Below are 22,039 nucleotides of genomic sequence, written 5' to 3'. Positions count from 1 at the left end.
CAGTTAGGATACTGTGCCCGGACGAGCGTACACAATAAGGAAGGATATTGAATCCCGGGTAAGACTCATACCAGCCACACCAATCACACCGTATAACTTGTGATCTGAACCCAGTTAACAGTATGACAAACGTAGGAGCCTCTGAACAGACGGCTCACAACAACAACCCGAATTTGTTTGTAACAATAACTATGTACAAGTATTGCAGACAATCCGCACTTGGGATGGGCGCCCAGCATCCACTACGGACTACGAGAAATAGAATTATCGGTAAGTAAATTCTTATTTTCTCTAACGTCCTAAGTGGATGCTGGGGACTCCGTCAGGACCATGGGGATTATACCAAAGCTCCCAAACGGGCGGGAGAGTGCGGATGACTCTGCAGCACCGAATGAGAGAACTCAAGGTCCTCCTCAGCCAGGGTATCAAATTTGTAGAATTTTGCAAACGTGTTTGCCCCTGACCAAGTAGCAGCTCGGCAGAGTTGTAATGCCGAGACCCCCCGGGCAGCCGCCCAGGATGAGCCCACTTTCCTTGTGGAATGGGCCTTGACAGATTTAGGTTGTGGCAAGCCTGCCACAGAATGTGCAAGTTGAATTGTGCTACAAATCCAACGAGCAATCGTCTGCTTAGAAGCAGGAGCACCCATCTTGTTGGGTGCATACAATATAAACAGTGAGTCAGACTTTCTGACTCCCGCCGTTCTTGAAATATATATTTTCAATGCCCGGACCACGTCCAACAACTTGGAATCCTCCAAATCGTTAGTAGCCGCAGGCACCACAATAGGCTGGTTCAGGTGAAACGCTGACACCACCTTAGGCAGAAAATGAGGACGCGTCCGCAGTTCTGCCCTGTCCGTATGGAAAATCAGATATGGGCTCTTATATGATAAAGCCGCCAATTCTGATACTCTCCTGGCTGAAGCCAGGGCCAGTAGCATGGTTACTTTCCATGTAAGATACTTCAACTCCACCGATTTGAGCGGCTCAAACCAATGGGATTTGAGAAAATCCAAGACTACATTAAGATCCCACGGTGCCACTGGGGGCACAACCGGGGGCTGTATATGTAGTACTCCTTTTACAAAAGTCTGGACTTCAGGAACTGAAGCCAATTCTTTCTGGAAGAAAATCGACAGGGCCGAAATTTGAACCTTAATGGACCCCAATTTGAGGCCCATAGACAATCCTGTTTGCAGGAAATGTAGGAATCGACCCAGTTGAAATTCCTCCGTGGGGGCCTTCCTGGCCTCACACCACGCAACATATTTTCTCCAAATGCGGTGATAATGTTGTGCAGTCACCTCCTTCCTGGCTTTTACCAGTGTAGGAATGACCTCTTCCGGAATGCCTTTTTCCCTTAGAATTCGGCGTTCAACCGCCATGCCGTCAAACGCAGCCGCGGTAAGTCTTGGAATAGACACGGTCCCTGCTGAAGCAGGTCCCGTCTTAGAGGTAGAGGCCACGGATCCTCCGTGAGCATCTCTTGAAGTTCCGGGTACCAAGTTCTTCTTGGCCAATCCGGAGCCACTAGTATCGTTCTTACTCCCTTTTGCCGTATAATTCTCAGTACTTTTGGTATGAGAGGCAGAGGAGGGAACACATACACTGACTGGAACACCCACGGTGTTACCAGAGCGTCCACAGCTATTGCCTGAGGGTCTCTTGACCTGGCGCAATACCTGTCCAGTTTTTTGTTGAGGCGGGACGCCATCATATCCACCATTGGTTTTTCCCAACGGTTCACAATCATGTGGAAGACTTCTGGATCAAGTCCCCACTCTCCCGGGTGTAGATCGTGTCTGCTGAGGAAGTCTGCTTCCCAGTTGTCCACTCCCGGAATGAATACTGCTGACAGTGCTATCACATGATCTTCCGCCCAGCGAAGAATCCTTGCAGCTTCTGCCATTGCTGTCCTGCTTCTTGTGCCGCCCTGTCTGTTTACGTGGGCGACTGCCGTGATGTTGTCCGACTGGATCAACACCGGCTGACCCTGAAGCAGGGGTTTTGCCAGACTTAGAGCATTGTAAATCGCTCTTAGCTCCAGTATATTTATGTGAAGAGACATCTCCAGGCTTGACCATACTCCCTGGAAGTTTCTTCCCTGTGTGACCGCTCCCCAGCCTCTCAGACTGGCATCAGTGGTCACCAGGACCCAGTCCTGTATGCCGAATCTGCGGCCCTCTAACAGATGAGCACTCTGCAACCACCACAGAAGAGACACCCTTGTCCGTGGCGATAAGGTTATCCGCTGATGCATCTGCAGATGTGATCTGGACCATTTGTCCAGCAGATCCCACTGAAAAGTTCGTGCGTGGAATCTGCCGAATGGAATCGCTTCGTAAGAAGCCACCATCTTTCCCAGGACTCTTGTGCATTGATGCACAGACACTTTCCCTGGTTTTAGGAGGTTCCTGACAAGTTCGGATAACTCCCTGGCTTTCTCCTCCGGAAGAAACACCTTTTTCTGAACCGTGTCCAGAATCATTCCCAGGAACAGCAGACGTGTCGTCGGGGTCAACTGAGATTTTGGAAAATTCAGAATCCACCCGTGTTGTTGCAGCACTAGTCGGGTTAGTGCTACTCCGTCCTCCAGCTGTTCTCTGGACCTTGCCCTTATCAGGAGATCGTCCAAGTAAGGGATAATTAATACGCCTCTTCTTCGCAGAAGAATCATCATTTCGGCCATTACCTTGGTAAAGACCCGAGGTGCCGTGGACAATCCAAACGGCAGCGTCTGAAACTGATAATGACAGTTTTGCACCACGAACCTGAGGTACCCTTGATGTGAAGGGCAAATTGGGACATGCAGGTAAGCATCCTTTATGTCCAGGGACACCATAAAGTCCCCTTCTTCCAGATTCGCTATCACTGCTCTGAGTGACTCCATCTTGAACTTGAATTTTTGTATGTACAGGTTCAAAGATTTCAGATTTAGAATAGGTCTTACCGAGCCGTCCGGCTTCGGTACCACAAATAGCGTGGAGTAATACCCCTTTCCCTGTTGTAGGAGGGGTACCTTGACTATCACCTGCTGAGAAAACAGCTTGTGAATGGCTTCCAATACCGTCGCCCTGTCTGAGGGAGACGTTGGCAAAGCAGACTTTAGGAACCTGCGAGGGGGAGACTTCTCGAATTCCAACCTGTAACCCTGAGATACTACCTGCAGGATCCAGGGGTCCACCTGTGAGCAAGCCCACTGTGCGCTGAAATTCTTGAGTCGACCCCCCACCGCTCCTGAGTCCGCTTGTAAGGCCCCAGCGTCATGCTGAGGGCTTTGCAGAACCCTGAGAGGGCTTCTGTCCCTGGGCAGGGGCTGCTTGCTGCCCTCTCTTACCCCTTCCTCTGCCCCGAGGCAGATATGACTGTCCTTTTGTCCGCTTGTTCTTATAGGACCGAAAGGACTGCGGCTGAAAAGACGGTGTCTTTTTCTGTTGGGAGGGGGTCTGAGGTAAAAAGGTGGACTTTCCGGCAGTTGCCGTGGCCACCAGATCCGATAGACCGACGCCAAATAATTCCTCCCCTTTATACGGCAATACTTCCATATGTCGTTTGGAATCCGCATCACCTGACCACTGTCGCGTCCATAAACTCCTTCTGGCAGATATGGACATCGCATTTACTCTCGATGCCAGAGTGCAAATATCTCTCTGAGCATCTCGCATATAAAGGAAAGCATCCTTTAATTGCTCTATAGTCAATAAAATACTGTCCCTATCCAGGGTATCAATATTTTTAGTCAGGGAATCCAACCAGACGACCCCAGCACTGCACATCCAGGCTGAGGCGATGGCTGGTCGCAGTATAACACCAGTATGTGTGTATATACTTTTTAGGGTAGTTTCCAGTCTCCTATCAGCTGGATCCCTGAGGGCGGCCGTATCAGGAGACGGTAACGCCACTTGTTTTGATAAGCGTGTGAGCGCCTTATCCACCCTAGGGGGTGTTTCCCAGCGCGCCCTAACCTCTGGCGGGAAAGGGTATAATGCTAATAACTTTTTTGAAATTAGCACTTTTCTATCTGGGTTAACCCACGCTTCATCACATACATCATTTAATTCCTCTGATTCAGGAAAAACTACAGGTAGTTTTTTCACCCCCCACATAATACCCCTTTTTGTGGTACTTGCAGTATCAGAGATATGCAAAGCCTCCTTCATTGCCGTGATCATATAACGTGTGGCCCTACTTGAAAATACGTTTGTTTCATCACCGTCGACACTAGATTCAGTGTCTGGGTCTGTGTCGACCGACTGAGGTAAAGGGCGCTTTACAGCCCCTGACGGTGTCTGAGACGCCTGGGCAGGTACTAACTGGTTTGCCGGCCGTCTCATGTCGTCAACTGATTTTTGTAATGTGCTGACATTATCACGTAATTCCATAAACAAAGCCATCCATTCCGGTGTCGACTCCCTGGGGGGTGACATCACCATTATCGGCAATTGCTCTGCCTCCACACCAACATCGTCCTCATACATGTCGACACACACGTACCGACACACAGCAGACACACAGGGAATGCTCTTATCGAAGACAGGACCCCACTAGCCCTTTGGGGAGACAGAGGGAGAGTTTGCCAGCACACACCCAAGCGCTATAATATATATGGGAGCAACCTTATATAAGTGTTGTTCCTTATAGCAGCTTAAATATATCAAAATATCGCCAAAAAATGCCCCCCCTCTCTGTTTTACCCTGTTTCTGTAGTGCAGTGCAGGGGAGAGTCCTGGGAGCCTTCCTCACAGCGGAGCTGAGCAGGAAAATGGCGCTGTGTGCTGAGGAGAATAAGCCCCGCCCCCTATTTCGGCGGGCTTTTCTCCCGGAGTTTTAGATATCTGGCATGGGTTAAATACATACATATAGCCTCAATGGCTATATGTGATGTATTCTTTTGCCATAAAGGTATTAAATATTGCTGCCCAGGGCGCCCCCAGCAGCGCCCTGCACCCTCCGTGACCGCTTGGTGTGAAGTGTGTGACAACAATGGCGCACAGCTGCAGTGCTGTGCGCTACCTTCATGAAGACTGAAGAGCCTTCTGCCGCCTGTTTCCGGACCTTCAATCTTCAGCATCTGTAAGGGGGGTCGGCGGCGCGGCTCCGGGACGAACCCCAGGGTGAGACCTGTGTTCCGACTCCCTCTGGAGCTAATGGTGTCCAGTAGCCTAAGAATCCAATCCATCCTGCACGCAAGTGAGTTGAAATTCTCTCCCCTAAGTCCCTCGATGCAGTGAGCCTGTTGCCAGCAGGACTCACTGAAAATAAAAAACCTAAAAAACTTTTTCTAAGCAGCTCTTTAGGAGAGCCACCTAGATTGCACCCTGCTCGGACGGGCACAAAAACCTGAGGCTTGGAGGAGGGTCATAGGGGGAGGAGCCAGTACACACCACCTAATCCTAAAGCTTTATTTTTGTGCCCTGTCTCCTGCGGAGCCGCTATTCCCCATGGTCCTGACGGAGTCCCCAGCATCCACTTAGGACGTTAGAGAAATAATAATAATATGCACAGTGCAGTGTAAGATAACCGTGAGGCCCCCACTGAAGGAGCAGAGACTGTATCAGTGGTGCTAGGCCAAGATACTCAACTGCCCAGCATTAATGCAGGCAGGAGAAATAAGCTGGACCCAGTTACTGGAGCAAGGTACAGTGGAGACAGAGGCCAGACCTTCCTTACTCCTGCAAGTCCCAGCCACCTAGTGATCTAAAATGACTGCCCAGCATTTATAGGGAGGGACTGATAGAGGAAGGAGGAGGAGAAACCTAGGGTCAGGCCATGAGCTATGCTACTAGCAAGCCCTAGGGGCTGCAGGTTGGGCACCCTCCCCCTCAGATGAAAAACCCCAGGGACCTGCATGCCTTGTGGTCCAGTGGTGATGGCCCAGTGTTCTGCGCTCCCACTCATCTGCCCACCTGCTGTCTCCAGTAAGCGGGAGGGTATCGCCGCTAGTTGCGGCTCCCAGCGATGTGGCTGCGCGGGGGGGGGGTACTTTTACAATCAAGCTATTCTGAGAGCCTCTTGGTTCTCAGAGAGTCCGGTAATTGCACACCCTTTTTTTGCCCACTGAGCTTCTCTCATGCTACCTGTGTGTCTCAATTTTATTCAGACTGGATTTTACTGAAGATTTTATGTTTCATGTTGTTGTGCTTGTCATATATTAAAAAACGTTGGTGCACTATTCTCTCCGCATTTCCTCTATTTCATGTCTACTCTGAGAGGGAATTAATCAAGAGGACGAATATCTAACAGAGTGCGGTTCAGTTTCATTACATGCTGAAGATACAAGTGGCATACAGGAATGTATACTGCTGAGATATTTCTTGTTTTCCATATGCTTTTGTGACTTTTATTTAGTACCCATTTAGAGGAGCGCCATTTATCATTTTCACTAATTCCCTGTTTTACAGCCCATAGAAGCCGGATTGGGCTGTGTGAAAGACAGGGAGTGGTTTCTTACAGGAAGCCAGCTCTCTGATTATCGCAGCCCGGTATAGCAGTCCAGGAGGTAGGAAACACCTCCCCAATGGGACTGCCTTGTGTGTCTGTAGATAACAGGTAGGACTTCCAATAGGAAGTCACTGCCAGTCACAGTGAAGCCAGTGTAGTCACGGACTGCATCTGGCTTCACTGACACTATTTGTGGTGGCAGATTTCACTTGGGGGCTGGGGGGGGAGGGGGGGGGGGGGGGGCTGCAGCCCTGGTTGTTACTATTCCCAGTCGTAGTCAACGTGGATGGTACATGTAGCAAAAGTTTAATAATAAAAATAAAAATATGTTGATCATTCGTGTGTCAACCATTGCCATGTTGACCTTTTGTAACTGCTGCCCTTAGACTCAGTCGAACTATTGGCCTTTTCACCCTGCCGACCATATCTAACTAGACGCTGTCTATCCGGTGCCTGGAGCTCATTAAAAAAAACATTGCTGAGACTGTAGTCAAACAACTTAGCAAAGTAACTATGGCCAGAATCATTTGCAACGTACTGTACCCTGAATGAGCTGTAGAGTTTTTGCAAAGCGCACCTATTATGAGTTCTGTGCTCTACTGCACACAGAGCCACAGTGCTCTCTTACTGGAGAAGAGCAGCGCCATACATAATATTTACCTATTAGCGACAGCAGGCCTGGTACGCTGGTGCACAGGACATCGGGGCACATTCTACATGGTAATTATATGGTGGGTGGAGGGAATGATAATAAGCAGCCCCCAAAGAAACCTAAGCTATTAGGAGAAATTCTTCCTCAGCTACAGGAAATCAGCACATGCAGCAGTATCAAATGGTGAACCCTTGTACTTGAGAGATGGTGCTATTCATTTCTACTTCTCTTGCCAATCTAAATTGCTTCAATAAAATACAACTATATTTTATTTTTGCTCAAGAACATTGGTGGAATATATGGAAGAAAAAAAATTACACATACTTTGACTTCCTCCGATTTGGGCATCAGGTCTTTCAGGACTATTTGAAGGTTCATGGTATGTGGTCCCATCCATGTGCTTTGCACATTCACTATCTTGATTATGTATCTCACTGTTTAAGCTGTACAGAAACTTTGTTTGTCTTTTCAATGTAGATAGCACAGTTTTCACTTTGTGGTTGGCTATATCACTATGTTTCCAAAGATCTTCATGATTTGCTGCTATGGATGATGAACGAACAAGCCCATCTAGACTGTGAAAGTCTCTTGTGTCTCTGCAAGCAGGGTCTCCATCAGGACCTTTTTCATGGTGTGTGGTTTGAGAAGGGTCCAAAGCACATCTGTCCTGACTGTGTATGTTGGACACGATAGCTCTAGTACAGTTTGCTTCTGAAGTGCAGTCGTCGCTGTGTGGTTGTGAATTGCTACATGTTGGAATGTTTGCACAGCCATAACACACTGTATCAATAGGTAGGTTCTCCTCCTGTGTAGTGTTAAAGTCAGGTAGGTTAAGTGGAGACCAGTCATATGATGAAGACAATTCTCTAGTAGAGGTTTTCTGATGCCCATCATGCTCATTGCCTTGTCTACACTTGCTGTATTTGTGGTTATCTATCCCAAGCGGATTCTCCAGTGTTAGCAATACCTTTTCCTCCTCAATGTTTTCTAGCACTAGAGCATTGTTTTGGCGAGCGCGACTCTGTGTCCTATTTCTTCTCTTAATGCGATGATCAATTTTTACATTCCTCCGTTTTTCGCTGAAAAAGATTGACAAGACGTCTTCCATTCCTTCAATCATAGTTCCAACTCCTTGGCAACCATCTTCATTTTGGACTACGTTCAGAACAGTTTTCTCTTGTTGTGCCTCTGTGGAATCAGCAGCTTTAACTGCACAATTACCTGTTTTATCGGGTGCTGCTGAATCGGCTGTAACAGGATAAAGACAAGAACACACAATAGGTTACTAATGTTCAGGTTTAGTACATTGTTTTATTTTTTACCACATGGCAGCTATTTTTTGATTTGTCATACATTTTGATTTGCTTTTCTAGCTCACTTATTTCTCCCTTCCGTCTATCATTAACCCTTCCAATGCCGACGCTTTTCTAACAAATGTATTTACCTCATTTGCTAGTTTTTGAACAAAACACCTTCCAATACCATTAGGAGTCATTTTGTTAGGCAGTAGCAAATAAAATTTTATATATATATATATATATATATATATATATATATATATATATATATATATATATATATATATATATATAATTTATTTATTTTTAGACATTGGGTGAAACTCAATTGTTTGAAAAGTCGGGTGGGTGTCTGTTTTTTCCTGTCTATTAGATAGGAAAAATCAGACTCCCAACTGACTTTTCAAACAAATAAATACCCCCAGTGAGTTTTCAGAATTGCAAAAACAATTTCAATCTTGCGGGTCTCAGACTGCCTGTCCTCCTTTACACTATTTTTTTTTTTTTTTTTTATTATTATTAAATTTTTATTGAGGTTTCATACAAATTACAGTTACATTTAGATAGGTAACGCCAAAAGAAAAAGAAAAAAAAGGAAGACGGGGGAGAAGACACTAACACAACAAAACTAATGAGGACATGGGGGAGGGAGGGTATGCATCAGGGAAATCTTAATATAACAATGAAAATAAGGTATGATGAAGGAAAGGAAGTCTGCATCAATTAACAAATTAAGGTCCTGTGTGGACCGGAGCACGCAGCACAGAAAGGTCTGGTAGGTCAGTCGAGGTACCAGATACACCCATTTGGCCTGATCTCTCCTTATATAGGGACCATTTAAACCATTTCTTACTAATAGAGGTAGTCTCTGAAGAATAATTGCCTTCTGCTGTTTCGAAAACAATGTTGATGGACTCTACTTTCTATCATTAATAAATTGGGGACGACCGCCGACTTCCATTTGGAGGCAATGGCGGCCTTAGAGGCTATGAGGATGTGGCCCAAAAGATATCTATCACATTTGGACATCTCACCAGAGTAATAGTGAAAGAGTGCCAAGAGGGGGTCAGGTATAAGAACCACTCCTAGTATATGGGAAATAAAGAGAAACACCTCCCTCCAGAGCGACCGGATTACCGGACATATCCAGAAAACATGAAGGATATCTCCCACCATTCAACAATTCCTCCAGCAACTAGAGGAGACATCAGGCCAAATCTTAAGTAGACGCTCCGGTGTAAAATATACCCTATGGACCAATTTATAGTACATTTCACAATGATTCACACATTTAGAAATTTTAAAGCAAGATTTAAATATATCTTTCCATATATCTTCAGTAAAAACCGTAGGGAGGTCTTTTTCCCACTTAGTCTGTGAGGGGAATACTTCATGGCGGGATTCAGTTACAAGATGTTGGTACCATCTGGAGATGTAACCCCTAATACCGCTAGGCACTAGAAGAGACATCAATAATTTAGGGAGACCAGTATGGAGGACTCAGCTAGGAAAGCAGCTTTGAAGCCAATGCCGCAGTTGCAGGTATTTATGAAAATCTTGTTTAGGTACACAAAATTGTTCCTGGAGTAAGGAAAAGGGGATCAAAACACCATCTCGAAGGACATCTTTTAGGGTAGAGAGGCCTATGTCCTACCAATGGTGTAAGTGCAAATCTGGGATCAATAGGGCTATAACATGTAGAGACAGTTGGGGGGAGGGCAGAGCACCTGCAGGGAGAGATTTGATTACGGTCCTCCATGCAGACAACGTTGCGTGGACCGCGGAACACTCAGCAATTCTAGCAGGGATCGAGATGGTGGGCAGCCAGAACAAGTCCGGCAGCGTAAAGGGAGATATCACATTCTGTTCTAAGTATACCCATGGTTTAGAAATGCCCTGGGTGAACCAATCTCTGGCCTGAGCGAGTAAACAAGCAGTATGGTATCTCTCTAAATCTGGATATGCGACTCCACCTGCCCACAGGAGCAGTTAGAGTGGATTTCGCTATCCTCGGCTTTGAGCCCCCCCCATATATATTTGGTTAATAAACAATTAAATTTATTACAAATATCTTTAGGGAAGGTCCTAGGGATAGTACGGAAAATGTACATCAATTTTGGTAAGAGAACCATTTTCGCAGCTGCCACCCGTCCAACCCAGGAAACCTCCTGCATCATCCAATCTTTAATAAACAGTTCAAATGCCCGAAAGAGTGGGTCGTAGTTACACCCCATTAAATCCCGCTCTCTAGATATATGTACACCCAGATATTTAAGCGATCTGAGTTGCCACGTGTATTTATAATCATTCTTTAGACAGCTAAGAGCGCTATCAGAAATATTCAGAGGGAGGGCCTCAGTCTTAGTAGTATTCTGCTTGTAGTAGGAGACCGCTGCATAAGAGTCCAAAAGAAAATGTAAATGTGGTAAAGACGATTCAGGTTCCCGCAGGCATACTAAAATATCATCAGCAAAAAGACAGATTTTATGGGGCATCCCCCCCACCACCGGACCCTTAAATAGAGTCCAATACCCTAATCCGCTCCGCCAAAGGCTCAACAGCCAGAACAAAAATGAGTGGTGATAAGGGGCAACCCTGACGGGTACCATTAGTAATATTAAATGTAGAGGAATTACAACCATTGGTGAAAACTGAAGCAGAGGGCGAGGAGTACAAAGCTAAAATGGAATCGAGTATCCTTCCCGCAAAACCCAAAACGGCCCAGGGTAACCCGCAAATAGTCCCAGTGGAGCCTATCGAATGCTTTCTCTGCATCCAGAGAAAGGACTAAGAGAGGTTCGCCCCGGGCCTGGCTGCGTTGAATCAAATTAATGACCCTGCGTGTGTTATCCGACGCTTGTCGACCCAAAACAAAACCCACCTGGTCAGGGTTGATCAAACTAGGTAAAAGAGGGGATATCCTATTTGCCACCATTTTAGCAAACAGTTTAAGGTCAGTGTTCAGCAATGCTATTGGGCGGTAATTCTGAACTACTGTAGGAGATTTGCCTGGTTTGGGGATAGTAACTATCCGGGCCTCTAACATCTCTTTAGGGAAACATGTGGAGTCAGAGGCTTCATTAAAGACTGACTTCAAAAGTGGGGCAAGGGTTGATTTAAATGTTTTATAAAAGTCAGAGGGGTACCCATCAGGTCTTGGGGCCTTATTCATTGGACAGGAATCTATGGCCACCTCGACTTCTTCGAGTGACCAGGGAGAGCTAAGGGACTCACGAGTCTGAGAATCAATAGTGGGAAGAGACAACCCATCCAAAAACCCATTAATATCTGCCAGAGTGGGCTGAGGGGTACCAGGGTCATCTCTGAGGTTATAGAGCTGCGAATAATATTCGGCAAACGTATTAGCTATCTCAACCGGATCGGTTACTTTAACTCCAGTAGATGTGTAAATAGCATGTATGCGTTCCTTAGCTCTACGCCCCCTCAATTTACGCGCCAGCAAGCGCCCCGCTCTGTTGCCAAGCATATAATATTTTTGGTTAAGCCGCTGCAAATTGCGGTGAACTTCAGTTAAGGCAAACATATTCACCTTTTCACGGGCAGCAAGGAGTTGCTTAAAGAGGGATTTATTTGCAGGGCTAATTTTATGTGCAGATTCCAGTCGGGTAGCCTCCCTTTCGGCTGAGGCATATCTGTCTCTATACTCACATTTGAGTCTGGCCGCTATTTGGATTGCAGAGCCTCTAACTACGGCTTTCAGAGAACACCAATGAGTGAAAACGGATGTATCCTCGGGGCAATTAGTAGCCAGATATAGATCTAGAGATTGCTGGATGGCCTGGTGAGCCTCAGGGCGGGCAAGAAGGTACGAACCTAGTCTCCAGGGACCATGGGGGACCACCCTTTTACCGGTATCCCAAACTACAAGAAGTGGCGAGTGGTCTGACCAAGACATAGGTAATATGTCTACCTTACTTATAGCAGCTAACGTCCATTTATCCACTAATGCCAAGTCTATTCTAGAATATGAGCTATGGACGTGGGAATAAAAAGTGTAATCCCGCTCTGTAGGGTGTTTGGCCCTCCATACATCAAACAACGCATATTCAGCTAGCAGTTGACCAAATTTGCCTGAGGGATCCTGGGCTGGACTACTACGTAGGATTCGGGTTGGACGGGAGCGGTCGGCAGTAGGGTCTAACACCATATTGAAGTCTCCAAGGATCAATAATGCACCCCTAGTACGTTCCTGGAGGATTCTACAAAAGGTTCTGAGAAATGATATTTGTTTGGTATTTGGAGCATAGCAAGAGACCAAAGTGGTCTCTACATTATCTAGCTGACCCACTAAGATCAAATATCTCCCGTCAGGATCTTCATATTTAGAGGACAAAACAAACGGGCAGTGTTGCGCTATGAGAAGAGCCACGCCAGCTTTCTTGGTGGGTCCATTTGCAGTATAACAATGGGGGTAACGTGAATTAGTGAAGAGAGGGGGATTCTGGCTCTGAAAGTGTGTCTCCTGTAACGCTACCACTTGCGCCTTAAGCTTATGAAAATAATTTAAGGCCACTCTTCGCTTTTGGGGAGAGTTAAGCCCTTAGGCATTAATGGAAACTATGCACACCATGTTCAACTACAAATAGGTCTGATGACTCCGTAGACCAATTTCTGTGCGTAAACTGATATACCTGATAGGGGGGTGGGGGGGGAGAAACACATCAGAGAACAGGAGGGAAAACATAAGGAAAATAAAAAAAGACAAAACTAAATTGATCTCTCTTGAGATCACAGCCAGTCGCCATGATGTGGCGGCTGTGTAGGCTAAAGGGGGGGTTAGTGGCATACCACCTACCTGCAACCATACTTTTATACTTTAAAATAAAGAATATAAGAACATCTTGATAATACGAGAACAGATGAACACACATGCATATATGCAAAACCTTAATAGTAGATAAAGCGGAGCAGAAACGCTCCAACATGGAAACATAACTCAGGAATCAGGCTAGAATCATTCCAGCGACTCTTACTACGCATTAAGTTACCCCAACAGGCCAACATTAATAATAAACTGCTATGTCCGAGGAGGCGCCAGGCACAACGCCCGAGAGGAAAAAAAAAAGACATGGGAATTAATGAAGCAAAATATGCAATCAGGAAAATATGTCCTAAACACAGACAAAGCGAACACCGTACTCAGCTCCTCCCCAAACACACCATGGCCTGATCAAACAGGGGCAAAGATAATATTGACATAGCAAACAACTAAATCTGTAGAGTCACTGGGGTGACAACAGTAGTAACATAGCATCTATGTAAGCTGTCCAACCCAGAGCAGGCTCCTTCACTTCACCGAGGACCAATCCTGCTGAAGTCGACGGGGGGAGGAGTCCGCAGAAGGTCCCGCAAGGTTCCATGACTTAATCAATTTCGCCCCCTCATCTGCAGTAGAAATAGAGACAGTAGAGCCATCTCGTGCAATCAACAGCTTGGTAGGGAAACCCCATCGATAAGGGATATCAGCCTTTCTGAGGGCCGCAGTGATGGGTTGAAACGATCGTCGTTTATTGAGGGTGGCTGCAGACAAGTCACCGAAGAGCTGTAGGCCTTGAAGGGCTGAAGATGTGTCAGACGTTGGTCTAGATGCTTTCAATAAGGCCTCCTTAACGTGAAAATAGTGCATCTTCATTAAGACATCTCTAGGGGCATCGTCCGGAGCCGCTCTGGCGTTCGGTAGCCGGTGTATTCGGTCAATAAGGAAGTCCGCAGTTGAAGACTGAGGTAGTAGGGCTTTAAATAAGGCCACGGCGTAATCGTGTAAACTGCTGTGTGACACCGACTCGGGGACCCCACGTAATTTAAGATTGCTACGAAGTGATCTGTCCTCCAAATCCGTGACTTTGTCCCGTAAAAGTTTCACCTCCGCCTCTAATGCATCATGAGAGTCCAGTAGGCCGTTATGGGACCCCACGACTTCCTCCATTTTAGTTTCCAAATGGTCAGTGCGGCCACCCAGGTCGTCTATAGATTGTTGACATGCCGTTAAGGTGGTACGGAACTCGGCCGCCACCTCCTCCTTAAAGCGAGACAAAAGTAGCTTCATAGTGCCCACAGTGAGGGCTTCTCCATCACCGACCTTGTCCAGACTCGCAGCGGCTGTAGATGCAGAAGGGAACGCCTCCAGGGAGGGTGGCGTCTGAAGGACTGCGTCCTTTGCAGAGGTCCCAGTGGCTTTAGGACGAGACATTTTCGGAGGTGACTTGAAAAATGAAAGCTGCGGGACAGGTTTTGACGGTTTGCCGCGTCTAGAAGGCATAATGAGGCACAAAAGAAAACAGCTCAACAGTTTCAGACACAGAAGATAGAAAAATCTGAAGGCTCCACTGTCTCAGAGCTATCAAGACATCACGTAGATAATGGCTGGGGTAGGAGATACTTCTCGCATTACATTGGCATGAGCAGGGCTGACAGGGCTATGCGACTAGCCATCCTCGTATGCACGTAGAAGAAACACTGGGTGTAGCCCCAGCCCAGCACTCCAAGCGCACTGGGGACACTCAGACTATGGTGGCAGATTATATATAATCAAGGCAGCTGTGTGGATTATTATAATTTAAAGGACTCCCGGCAACTCCAGGTGCAGGTAGAAGGGTGCAGCCCGCCAACAGGGCAGGGTTCCAGGCGAAGTAGGGAGGTATCAGTAGGGCAGTGGGCCAGGCCCGTCTTGGTTGACCCTACGGCTGTATTATTCTGAACGTCCAACTTCAGCCCCCGGGGGCAGTGTAAAGAGGCTGGAGGCCGCAGCCGTCCGTTAACGGAGGAAGCTGCGCACTCCTCCTGTGCTGCCCAGCGAGCCACCCACAGCCGTGGACGGACTCGCAAAGGGGCAGGGGTACTGTAGGACCCCCGGGTGCCCAGAGGCAAACAAGCCGGGGGGGGAACCCGTTGGCCGCACGGGGCAGTTTTCACCCCAGGGGGCGAGAAGGCGCTATCCGGGATGTGGTGGGGGCCCCAGGTGAACAGGGGGGGTGGGGGGCGGCAGCCTCAGAGAGGGCCGCTAATCTTCAAACAGGGAGAGAGGGAGGAGGGGGCCGCGGCCGGGCCAGCGGTCCGCCCGCAGCAGCGGGAGACGGGCGCCTATCTAGATCTAGCGGGAGAGGAGTAATCACCTCAGTGGAGCCGGGGCAGCAAGCCGCACCTGCCCGGAGGCCTCCAGACGTCCTCTTCAGGCACCTGCCGCGTCACTCCTCGCTGCTCGGCAACCAAGATGGCCGCCGCCCGGGCTCCGGAGCGCTCGGCCCGGCCCCGGATCGCCCCCGCTGATCAGTAGGGATCACTGGGCAGGCCAAGGCAACGTGCAGGCAGGGGACAAGGTCCAGGTAGGCTCCGCAGGTGTCCCGGGATGGTAAATCACTCAGCCGGGGGTAGGAGCAAAAATTGAGGTCCTGGCTTCAGGGCAGTGAGTAGGACGCAATCCGCGGGAGCCAGGAAACCGGCTCCCCGATTCCGCAGCACTACCTCACCGCATACACCACTGGTATAGGACTCTGACCAGTGCAGATAGGGCAGGAAATAGGTGCGAGGAGGCTATATAATTACTCAAAACTCCCAGGTCCCTGGGAGCTCATTAAAAGTGCAGCCTGCTCAATCAGCCTCCAGGCCACGCCCCCCCCCCTTTACACTTTTATATTGTATATTATATTCTTCTCCTTGCTCTATGTTTCCCATGACTTTTGGATGCAACTGAGCATGTTATGTTTAAATGTGTTTGTATAATTGCTTCATCCACCTCCTGGAACCTGTCACAATATTTCTTTAATTGTAACTTGATTATTTCATATACCTTTATTTACATTGTAACACTTCTCTCAGACCTGTGGGGGATTGGGGAGGTTACCCTGCTTTGTTCTGTTTCTATTACGTGATCACTCATAGCTTCAATAAAAATATTTTAAAAAATAAAAATGGAATTTTTCTGTCAACACCACACAGAGGACCAGGTCCTTTCAGTTCTCTTCAGTACTGATATATTCTGCAGTAATAATATCTGGATGGATTCAGTCCTTCATTTAAAGTTTAATGTCCCACGTTTAACCTTGCCCAAACCCCTTGGTTTACTACCCATATAAACAATGTAACTAAAGCATTACAATTACCCCCCTACAACCTACCCAAGTACTCACCAGACATCTTTGTATGTGTGTCATTGTCCACCTTTGTATCCGATGGTGGGGCTAAAGAAACCATCTGCACTGCATTATCCAACTTGGAGAAGAGACTCTGCACAATCTAACACACACATATGGGGTTACAGAGGATACAATAATATCTGACAAACACATTGTTTAAAAAGGGAGACTGTTAAAACTATTAAATTAATTTTAAACAAATTATATAAAGGGCACTGTTACACCCTGTAAACACAATATCTACAAAAAAAATTACAAAAAAATCTGCTAACAATATTAATCTTTTCCCTGACAACATCCTCAGCAGAAGATGATCATAGATCATTTGTTACATAGATCAATAGTGTTGAAAACCCATTTCCTTACTTGCCTAACGCCGCCAGATGATTACTGCAGTAACTAGTTTCCCTTTTGTACTGTAGCTGTCCAATGTAAATATTACACATTGCATTCATAATAACATTCTTCTTGCAGGAATCTGTCATTGCTATAAAGTGTTTAAAGGTCTCTGCATGGTGCAGATTAGGAATAAGAGGTAACGCAGTACCAAAAATATGTCAGAAAGAAAAGGGCAGAGCCGGACCTGTCCAAAACTTGCTGCTTTATGGAGTGAAATTGGATCTCTCCCCTTTACACCAGGATACGGTCGTTAGGTCGACACAGCTTAGGTCGATAGTCTATAGGTCAACCACTGAATGTCAACATGGTCAATAGGTCGACATGTACTAGTTCGACAGGTCAAAAGGTCGACATGAGTTTAATTTTTTCTTCTTCCATTTTTGGGAATTTTTCATACTTAATGATCCACGTGGACTACAATTGGGAACGGTAACCTGTGCCGAGCACAGCGGTAACGGAGCAAGGCACCTTGCCCGGCGAGGGGACCCGGTGCACTAATTGGGGTTCCCCGTCACTTTACGAAGAAAACGACACCAAAAAAAGTCAACAAGCTCATGTAGACCTTCTGACCTGTCGACCTAGTACATGTCGACTTAATGCATCTCGACCTAATGCCCATGTCGACCTTCAGTGGTCAACCTGACTGTCGACATAAGTTGAGTCGACCCAATGTTCCATACTCCATTTCACCATTCCTTTTAATCCTAAATATTGTCTTTTGCTGCTGTGTGTCCCAGATGCTACACATCACCAACACAAACTTATTAGACATGTCATTTCAGCAGCTACCTGTAGCATCACTGCAGCTTGGAAAATAATGAAGGTCCCTAAAATAAATGAGAATATAGCCAAAGTGTGGTACGTGTATTCCATGGAATACATTACGAGCATTTTGTGTAATTCTTCTAAAGGTTTTATCATAATATGGGACCCCTGGACTTCAAACTTCCAGACACCTCCAGCATTTCTATAAAACTGTCAAAAATATGCCGCACTTTAATCCTACTATATCTATCCCTACGCATACGTTAGGTTTTTTAGATGTCAGAAGAAATATCTAGGAATCCAGTTGGGTAACGATTTTTCTCTTTCCCTCCTCTTATGTGGTTGCCACGCCACACTGCTTTTCTCTCTCTTTTCCTTTTACTCTTACTCTTTCCTCCCTTCTTTCTATTTCTACTTTTATAAAATTTGGATGAACAGCTTGTGCAACAACCACTTTTTACACGAGTTGTCAAATTGTGTTCTTTTTTGTCATTACTTGACATGGTTTTGGTATATATACATTGCTCTATTATAGAGATCCTCTGTGTAGACTGTTTATTTCTCTTCATCTACTCCAGGGGTGGGGAACCTCCGGCCCGCGGGCCATATACGGCCCGCGAAGCCGTTTGGTCCGGCCCACCAGCTTGTGTCAGTGAGACACGCTGCCGCTCAGTCCGGCGGCAGCGTGTCTCAGCTGTCAGAACAGGGAGGAGAGCGCGGCTGTCGGGTGAGAGCAGCGGCGTGTAGTACTTCAAACCAGCCGCCGGTCCGTGAGCCAATCAGAGCTCGCGGACCGGCAGCCAATCAGGAGCAGCGGCTGCCGGTCCGCGAGCTCTGATTGGCTCTCGAACCGGCGGCTGGTTTCAAGTCCTATATGCCGCCGCCGCCCAACATAGCCGCGCTCTCCTCCGTATCCCGCCGAAAGGAGCAAGGTAAGCAGCACAGAGGGGAGGGGGGCATCTGTATACCTGGCACTGTGGGGGCATCTGTATACCTGGCACTGTGGGGACATCTGTATACCTGGCACTGTGAGGGGCATCTGTATACCTGGCACTGTATACCTGGCACTGTGAGGGGCATCTGTATACCTGGCACTGTGAGGGGCATCTGTATACCTGGCACTGTGAGGGGCATTTGTATACCTGGCACTGTGGGGGCAATTGTGGATCTGGCACCGCACTATTGGGGGCATATGTTTATCACGTCCCATTTTAACTAGCCACACCCAATTTTTTGGCGCGTGCGCGCCTCCGGCGCGCACACACAGTACCTCTAAGGGGCAGACCTACTGGAGGGGCAGGGTAATTTTTTAAGTTGAGACTTTTTGTATGGCCCCCGAAGGATTTTATAAATATCCAAATGGCCCTCGGTAGAAAAAAGGTTCCCCACCCCTGATCTACTCAATAAAATATTGTTATTAAAAAAAAAAAAGGGCCAGCCAGAGACCCCCATGAAACACAACTCACCACTGCATCTTTCTTATCAAAGGTCCTCATTTTAGGAGCCTCGTAATTAGCCTGGGCTAAAAGAAAGAAAACCGATGTACATGCATGAGCTCAGATAGTGTATAATTCAGATACTTCAAGAGGAAGTAAAGGACAGACATATTGCATTAGGTAGTACTAGGAGCATGTTTGTGTTTATGAATAGATGTGTTCAGTAATCAGGGTTGGGAAAAAAAATACAAAACTTTTTTTGGTTTAAACACTTGTTTTTACATTAATGTTTTAATAAAAACAATTTGAATCATGCATCTTTCAATAAAACTTTTTTTACCGCTTATTATTCCTATTACATCTGAATATATGTAGATAGACTAAGGCGGAATTCAATTACTGGTGCTCACTGCAAAAAACGTTTGTTTTTCGCTCCAAATGTTTCCTGTAATTGAATATTCCCCAAACATATTTATACATACAAACGTACATTCATAAATAGATGAAATTGAAAATAAGAACAAGTTAATGTTAAGCATTCGTTCTACTTATTACTTACTAGCTGAATACCCGTACTTCGCTATGGGATGAGGATGGTAAATTAGAATTATAGTTGTTCGTTAATTTACGTTGGTTGGAGATCTAGTATATAGGCATATCTTGCTTCCCTGACCCACTTTGAGGGTAATTCAGAGTTGATTGCAGCAGCAAATTTGTTAGCAGTTGGGCAAAACCATGTGCAGTGCAGGGGGGCAGATATAACATGTGCAGAAATAGGTAGATTTTGGTGTGATGTGTTCAAACTGAAATCTAAATTGCAGTGTAAAAATAAGGCAGGCAGTATTTACTCTGCACAGAAAACAATATAACCCACCCACTCACCCATAACTAACTCTCTCAGCAAATATTATAGCTGCAACACCTGCAGTGCACATGGTTTTGCCCAACTGCTAACAAATTTGCTGTTACGATCAGGTCTGAATTACCCCCTTTGTGTAGTGGCCGGACCCCTTTTTGGTCCCCCAAGGGACCCCTGCTCTTCCCACCATACAACTTTCAGTCTGTGGCTTTCTGCTGCCTCCATTCCCTCCTCACATCATGTCAGTGCCCCTGTGAAATTATCGATTTATTTACAGTTTATTATGTATCTCAGCACATTATGCATCTCCTGATATACTCTGTGCTGCTGAGGGACCATGCTACTTCCACTATATAACTCTGTGTGTGGGTTCGTGCTACCTCCCTTCCACTCCTCACATCATGTCACTGCCCCTGTCACATGCAGCCCTGTCCTGTCTGACATATTATGCATCTCCTGACATACTGTGTGCTGCTGGGGACCCTGCTCCTCCATTCCCCTCCTAATATCATGTCACTACCACTGTCACATGCAGCCCTGTCATCACTAACATATCATGCATGTCCTGATATAGTCTGTGCTGCTGATCCACCTCTAGGACTGCGAGGGGTGTGCTACCCCCAGAGTGTTTGTTCCCAGATTGTAAGTCATATGTGTACCAAGTTTGGTGTAAATTGGTCCAGGCATTCCAGAGTTATGCTGTCTGCTGAAATACTCTGTGCTGCTGCCTTACCTCTAGGGGTGCTTCGGGTGTCTTCCCCCCACAGTGTTTGTTCCCAGATTGTAAGCCATATGTGCACCAAGTTTGTTGCAAACACAAACTGTATGGAAAGGTGCCCCTGTTGTGTCATTGTATGTGGTGCGAAAAATATTTGGTCAAAGCTGGACCCATGCTACCAGTGGCTGCATCTCATCCGATTTGGCCACCTACTGTAATATGCAAATTCAGTTAAGGTAACTATAATGGTATGCAATTTGCTATTATTCAGCAGTCTATCTTATTTAAAAGATCACATCAGCAAGATATTTATTTTTAAAATATCTACATATATACACAAATACATAAGGCAACACAACAACCACAAAGCTGTGGTGACTTTAAGGGGTATATTCAATAGGAGTCGGATCCATTCCGACATGCAGTTGTCGAAATGGATCCGACAAACCCTATTCAATGGACGGCCAAATCAGACTGTCGGATTTGGATGCCCTGTCAGGCCGCTGATGCGCTGACAGCAGCGGCCAGGGGAGCAGAGAGCGGCAGCCGTGAGCGGGAGGGGCTGGCTGCGGGGGACATGTGTGGAGCCGCAGGCAGCAGGAAGGGAGGTGCTGCAGCAGCGGGGGGAGCATTGATCGACGGCCGGCGGGAGGTGCTGGCAGCGGGGTAACATGTCTGCGGCGGCGGGTGGATGCGCTGCAGGGAGAGTGGTGCCTGGCACCTCTCTCCCTGCAACGCCTCACCTCGCCGCAGACATGTCCCCCTGCAGCCTACTCCTCCCGCCGGCCGCCGATCTCTGCTCCCCCCGCCGCCCGCAGCACCACTAGTCTCCTCATCTCAATCTGACTTTTTTTAAAGTCGGATTGAGGTTGTCGGAAACGGGGCTAAAACCTGTCGGGTTTGGCCCCGCTTCCGACAATGCGCGCTGATCGGCGGCTTCATTCCGACAAGTCAGGTTTCCCGACTTGTCGGACTAAACGGGGCCCTAGTGAATAGGTCGGAACCCCTTCTTTCCGACAAGACGGCAGCTTCCGAGAGTTATTGAATATACGCCTAAGTCACCAAGTAAAGTCCACTGAAAACCACAAATTTGCCTTTTTTTCCCCAACACATATATGTGTGCGCACCCACACACTGCTTTTGTGAAATAAAAGGATGTAAGATATCATTATGTATTATTGTGGAAAAGATAGAAATGCAGATAGTAGCAGTGCCGCCACTTCAGAATAACTCCCCTATTAAATTTAAACTCTTGACTTGTTGCAAAAAAAAAAAAAAAAAAAACCTCTCTCTTATCCATCCTGAACTCCAAACCT

General features: G+C 46.8%; 1 protein-coding gene across 1 annotated transcript in view; it reads right to left on the bottom strand.

Moving 5' to 3' along the window:
• Positions 1-22,039, bottom strand: part of BRCA2 (BRCA2 DNA repair associated) — a 171,282-nt gene that overhangs the window by 102,814 nt on the left and 46,429 nt on the right. Inside the window, exons 7-9 of the mRNA XM_063951778.1 lie at positions 19,177-19,232; positions 16,541-16,646; positions 7,420-8,343 (exon numbers count right to left, since the gene is read on the bottom strand). Of these exons, the coding sequence (XP_063807848.1) occupies positions 7,420-8,343; positions 16,541-16,646; positions 19,177-19,232 (1,086 nt within the window). The remainder of the gene's footprint in view (positions 1-7,419; positions 8,344-16,540; positions 16,647-19,176; positions 19,233-22,039) is intronic.

Source organism: Pseudophryne corroboree, chromosome 2 (assembly GCF_028390025.1).
Source record: "Pseudophryne corroboree isolate aPseCor3 chromosome 2, aPseCor3.hap2, whole genome shotgun sequence".
NCBI lineage: Eukaryota > Metazoa > Chordata > Amphibia > Anura > Myobatrachidae > Pseudophryne > Pseudophryne corroboree.
This window is presented reverse-complemented; position numbering and strand designations above follow the sequence as displayed.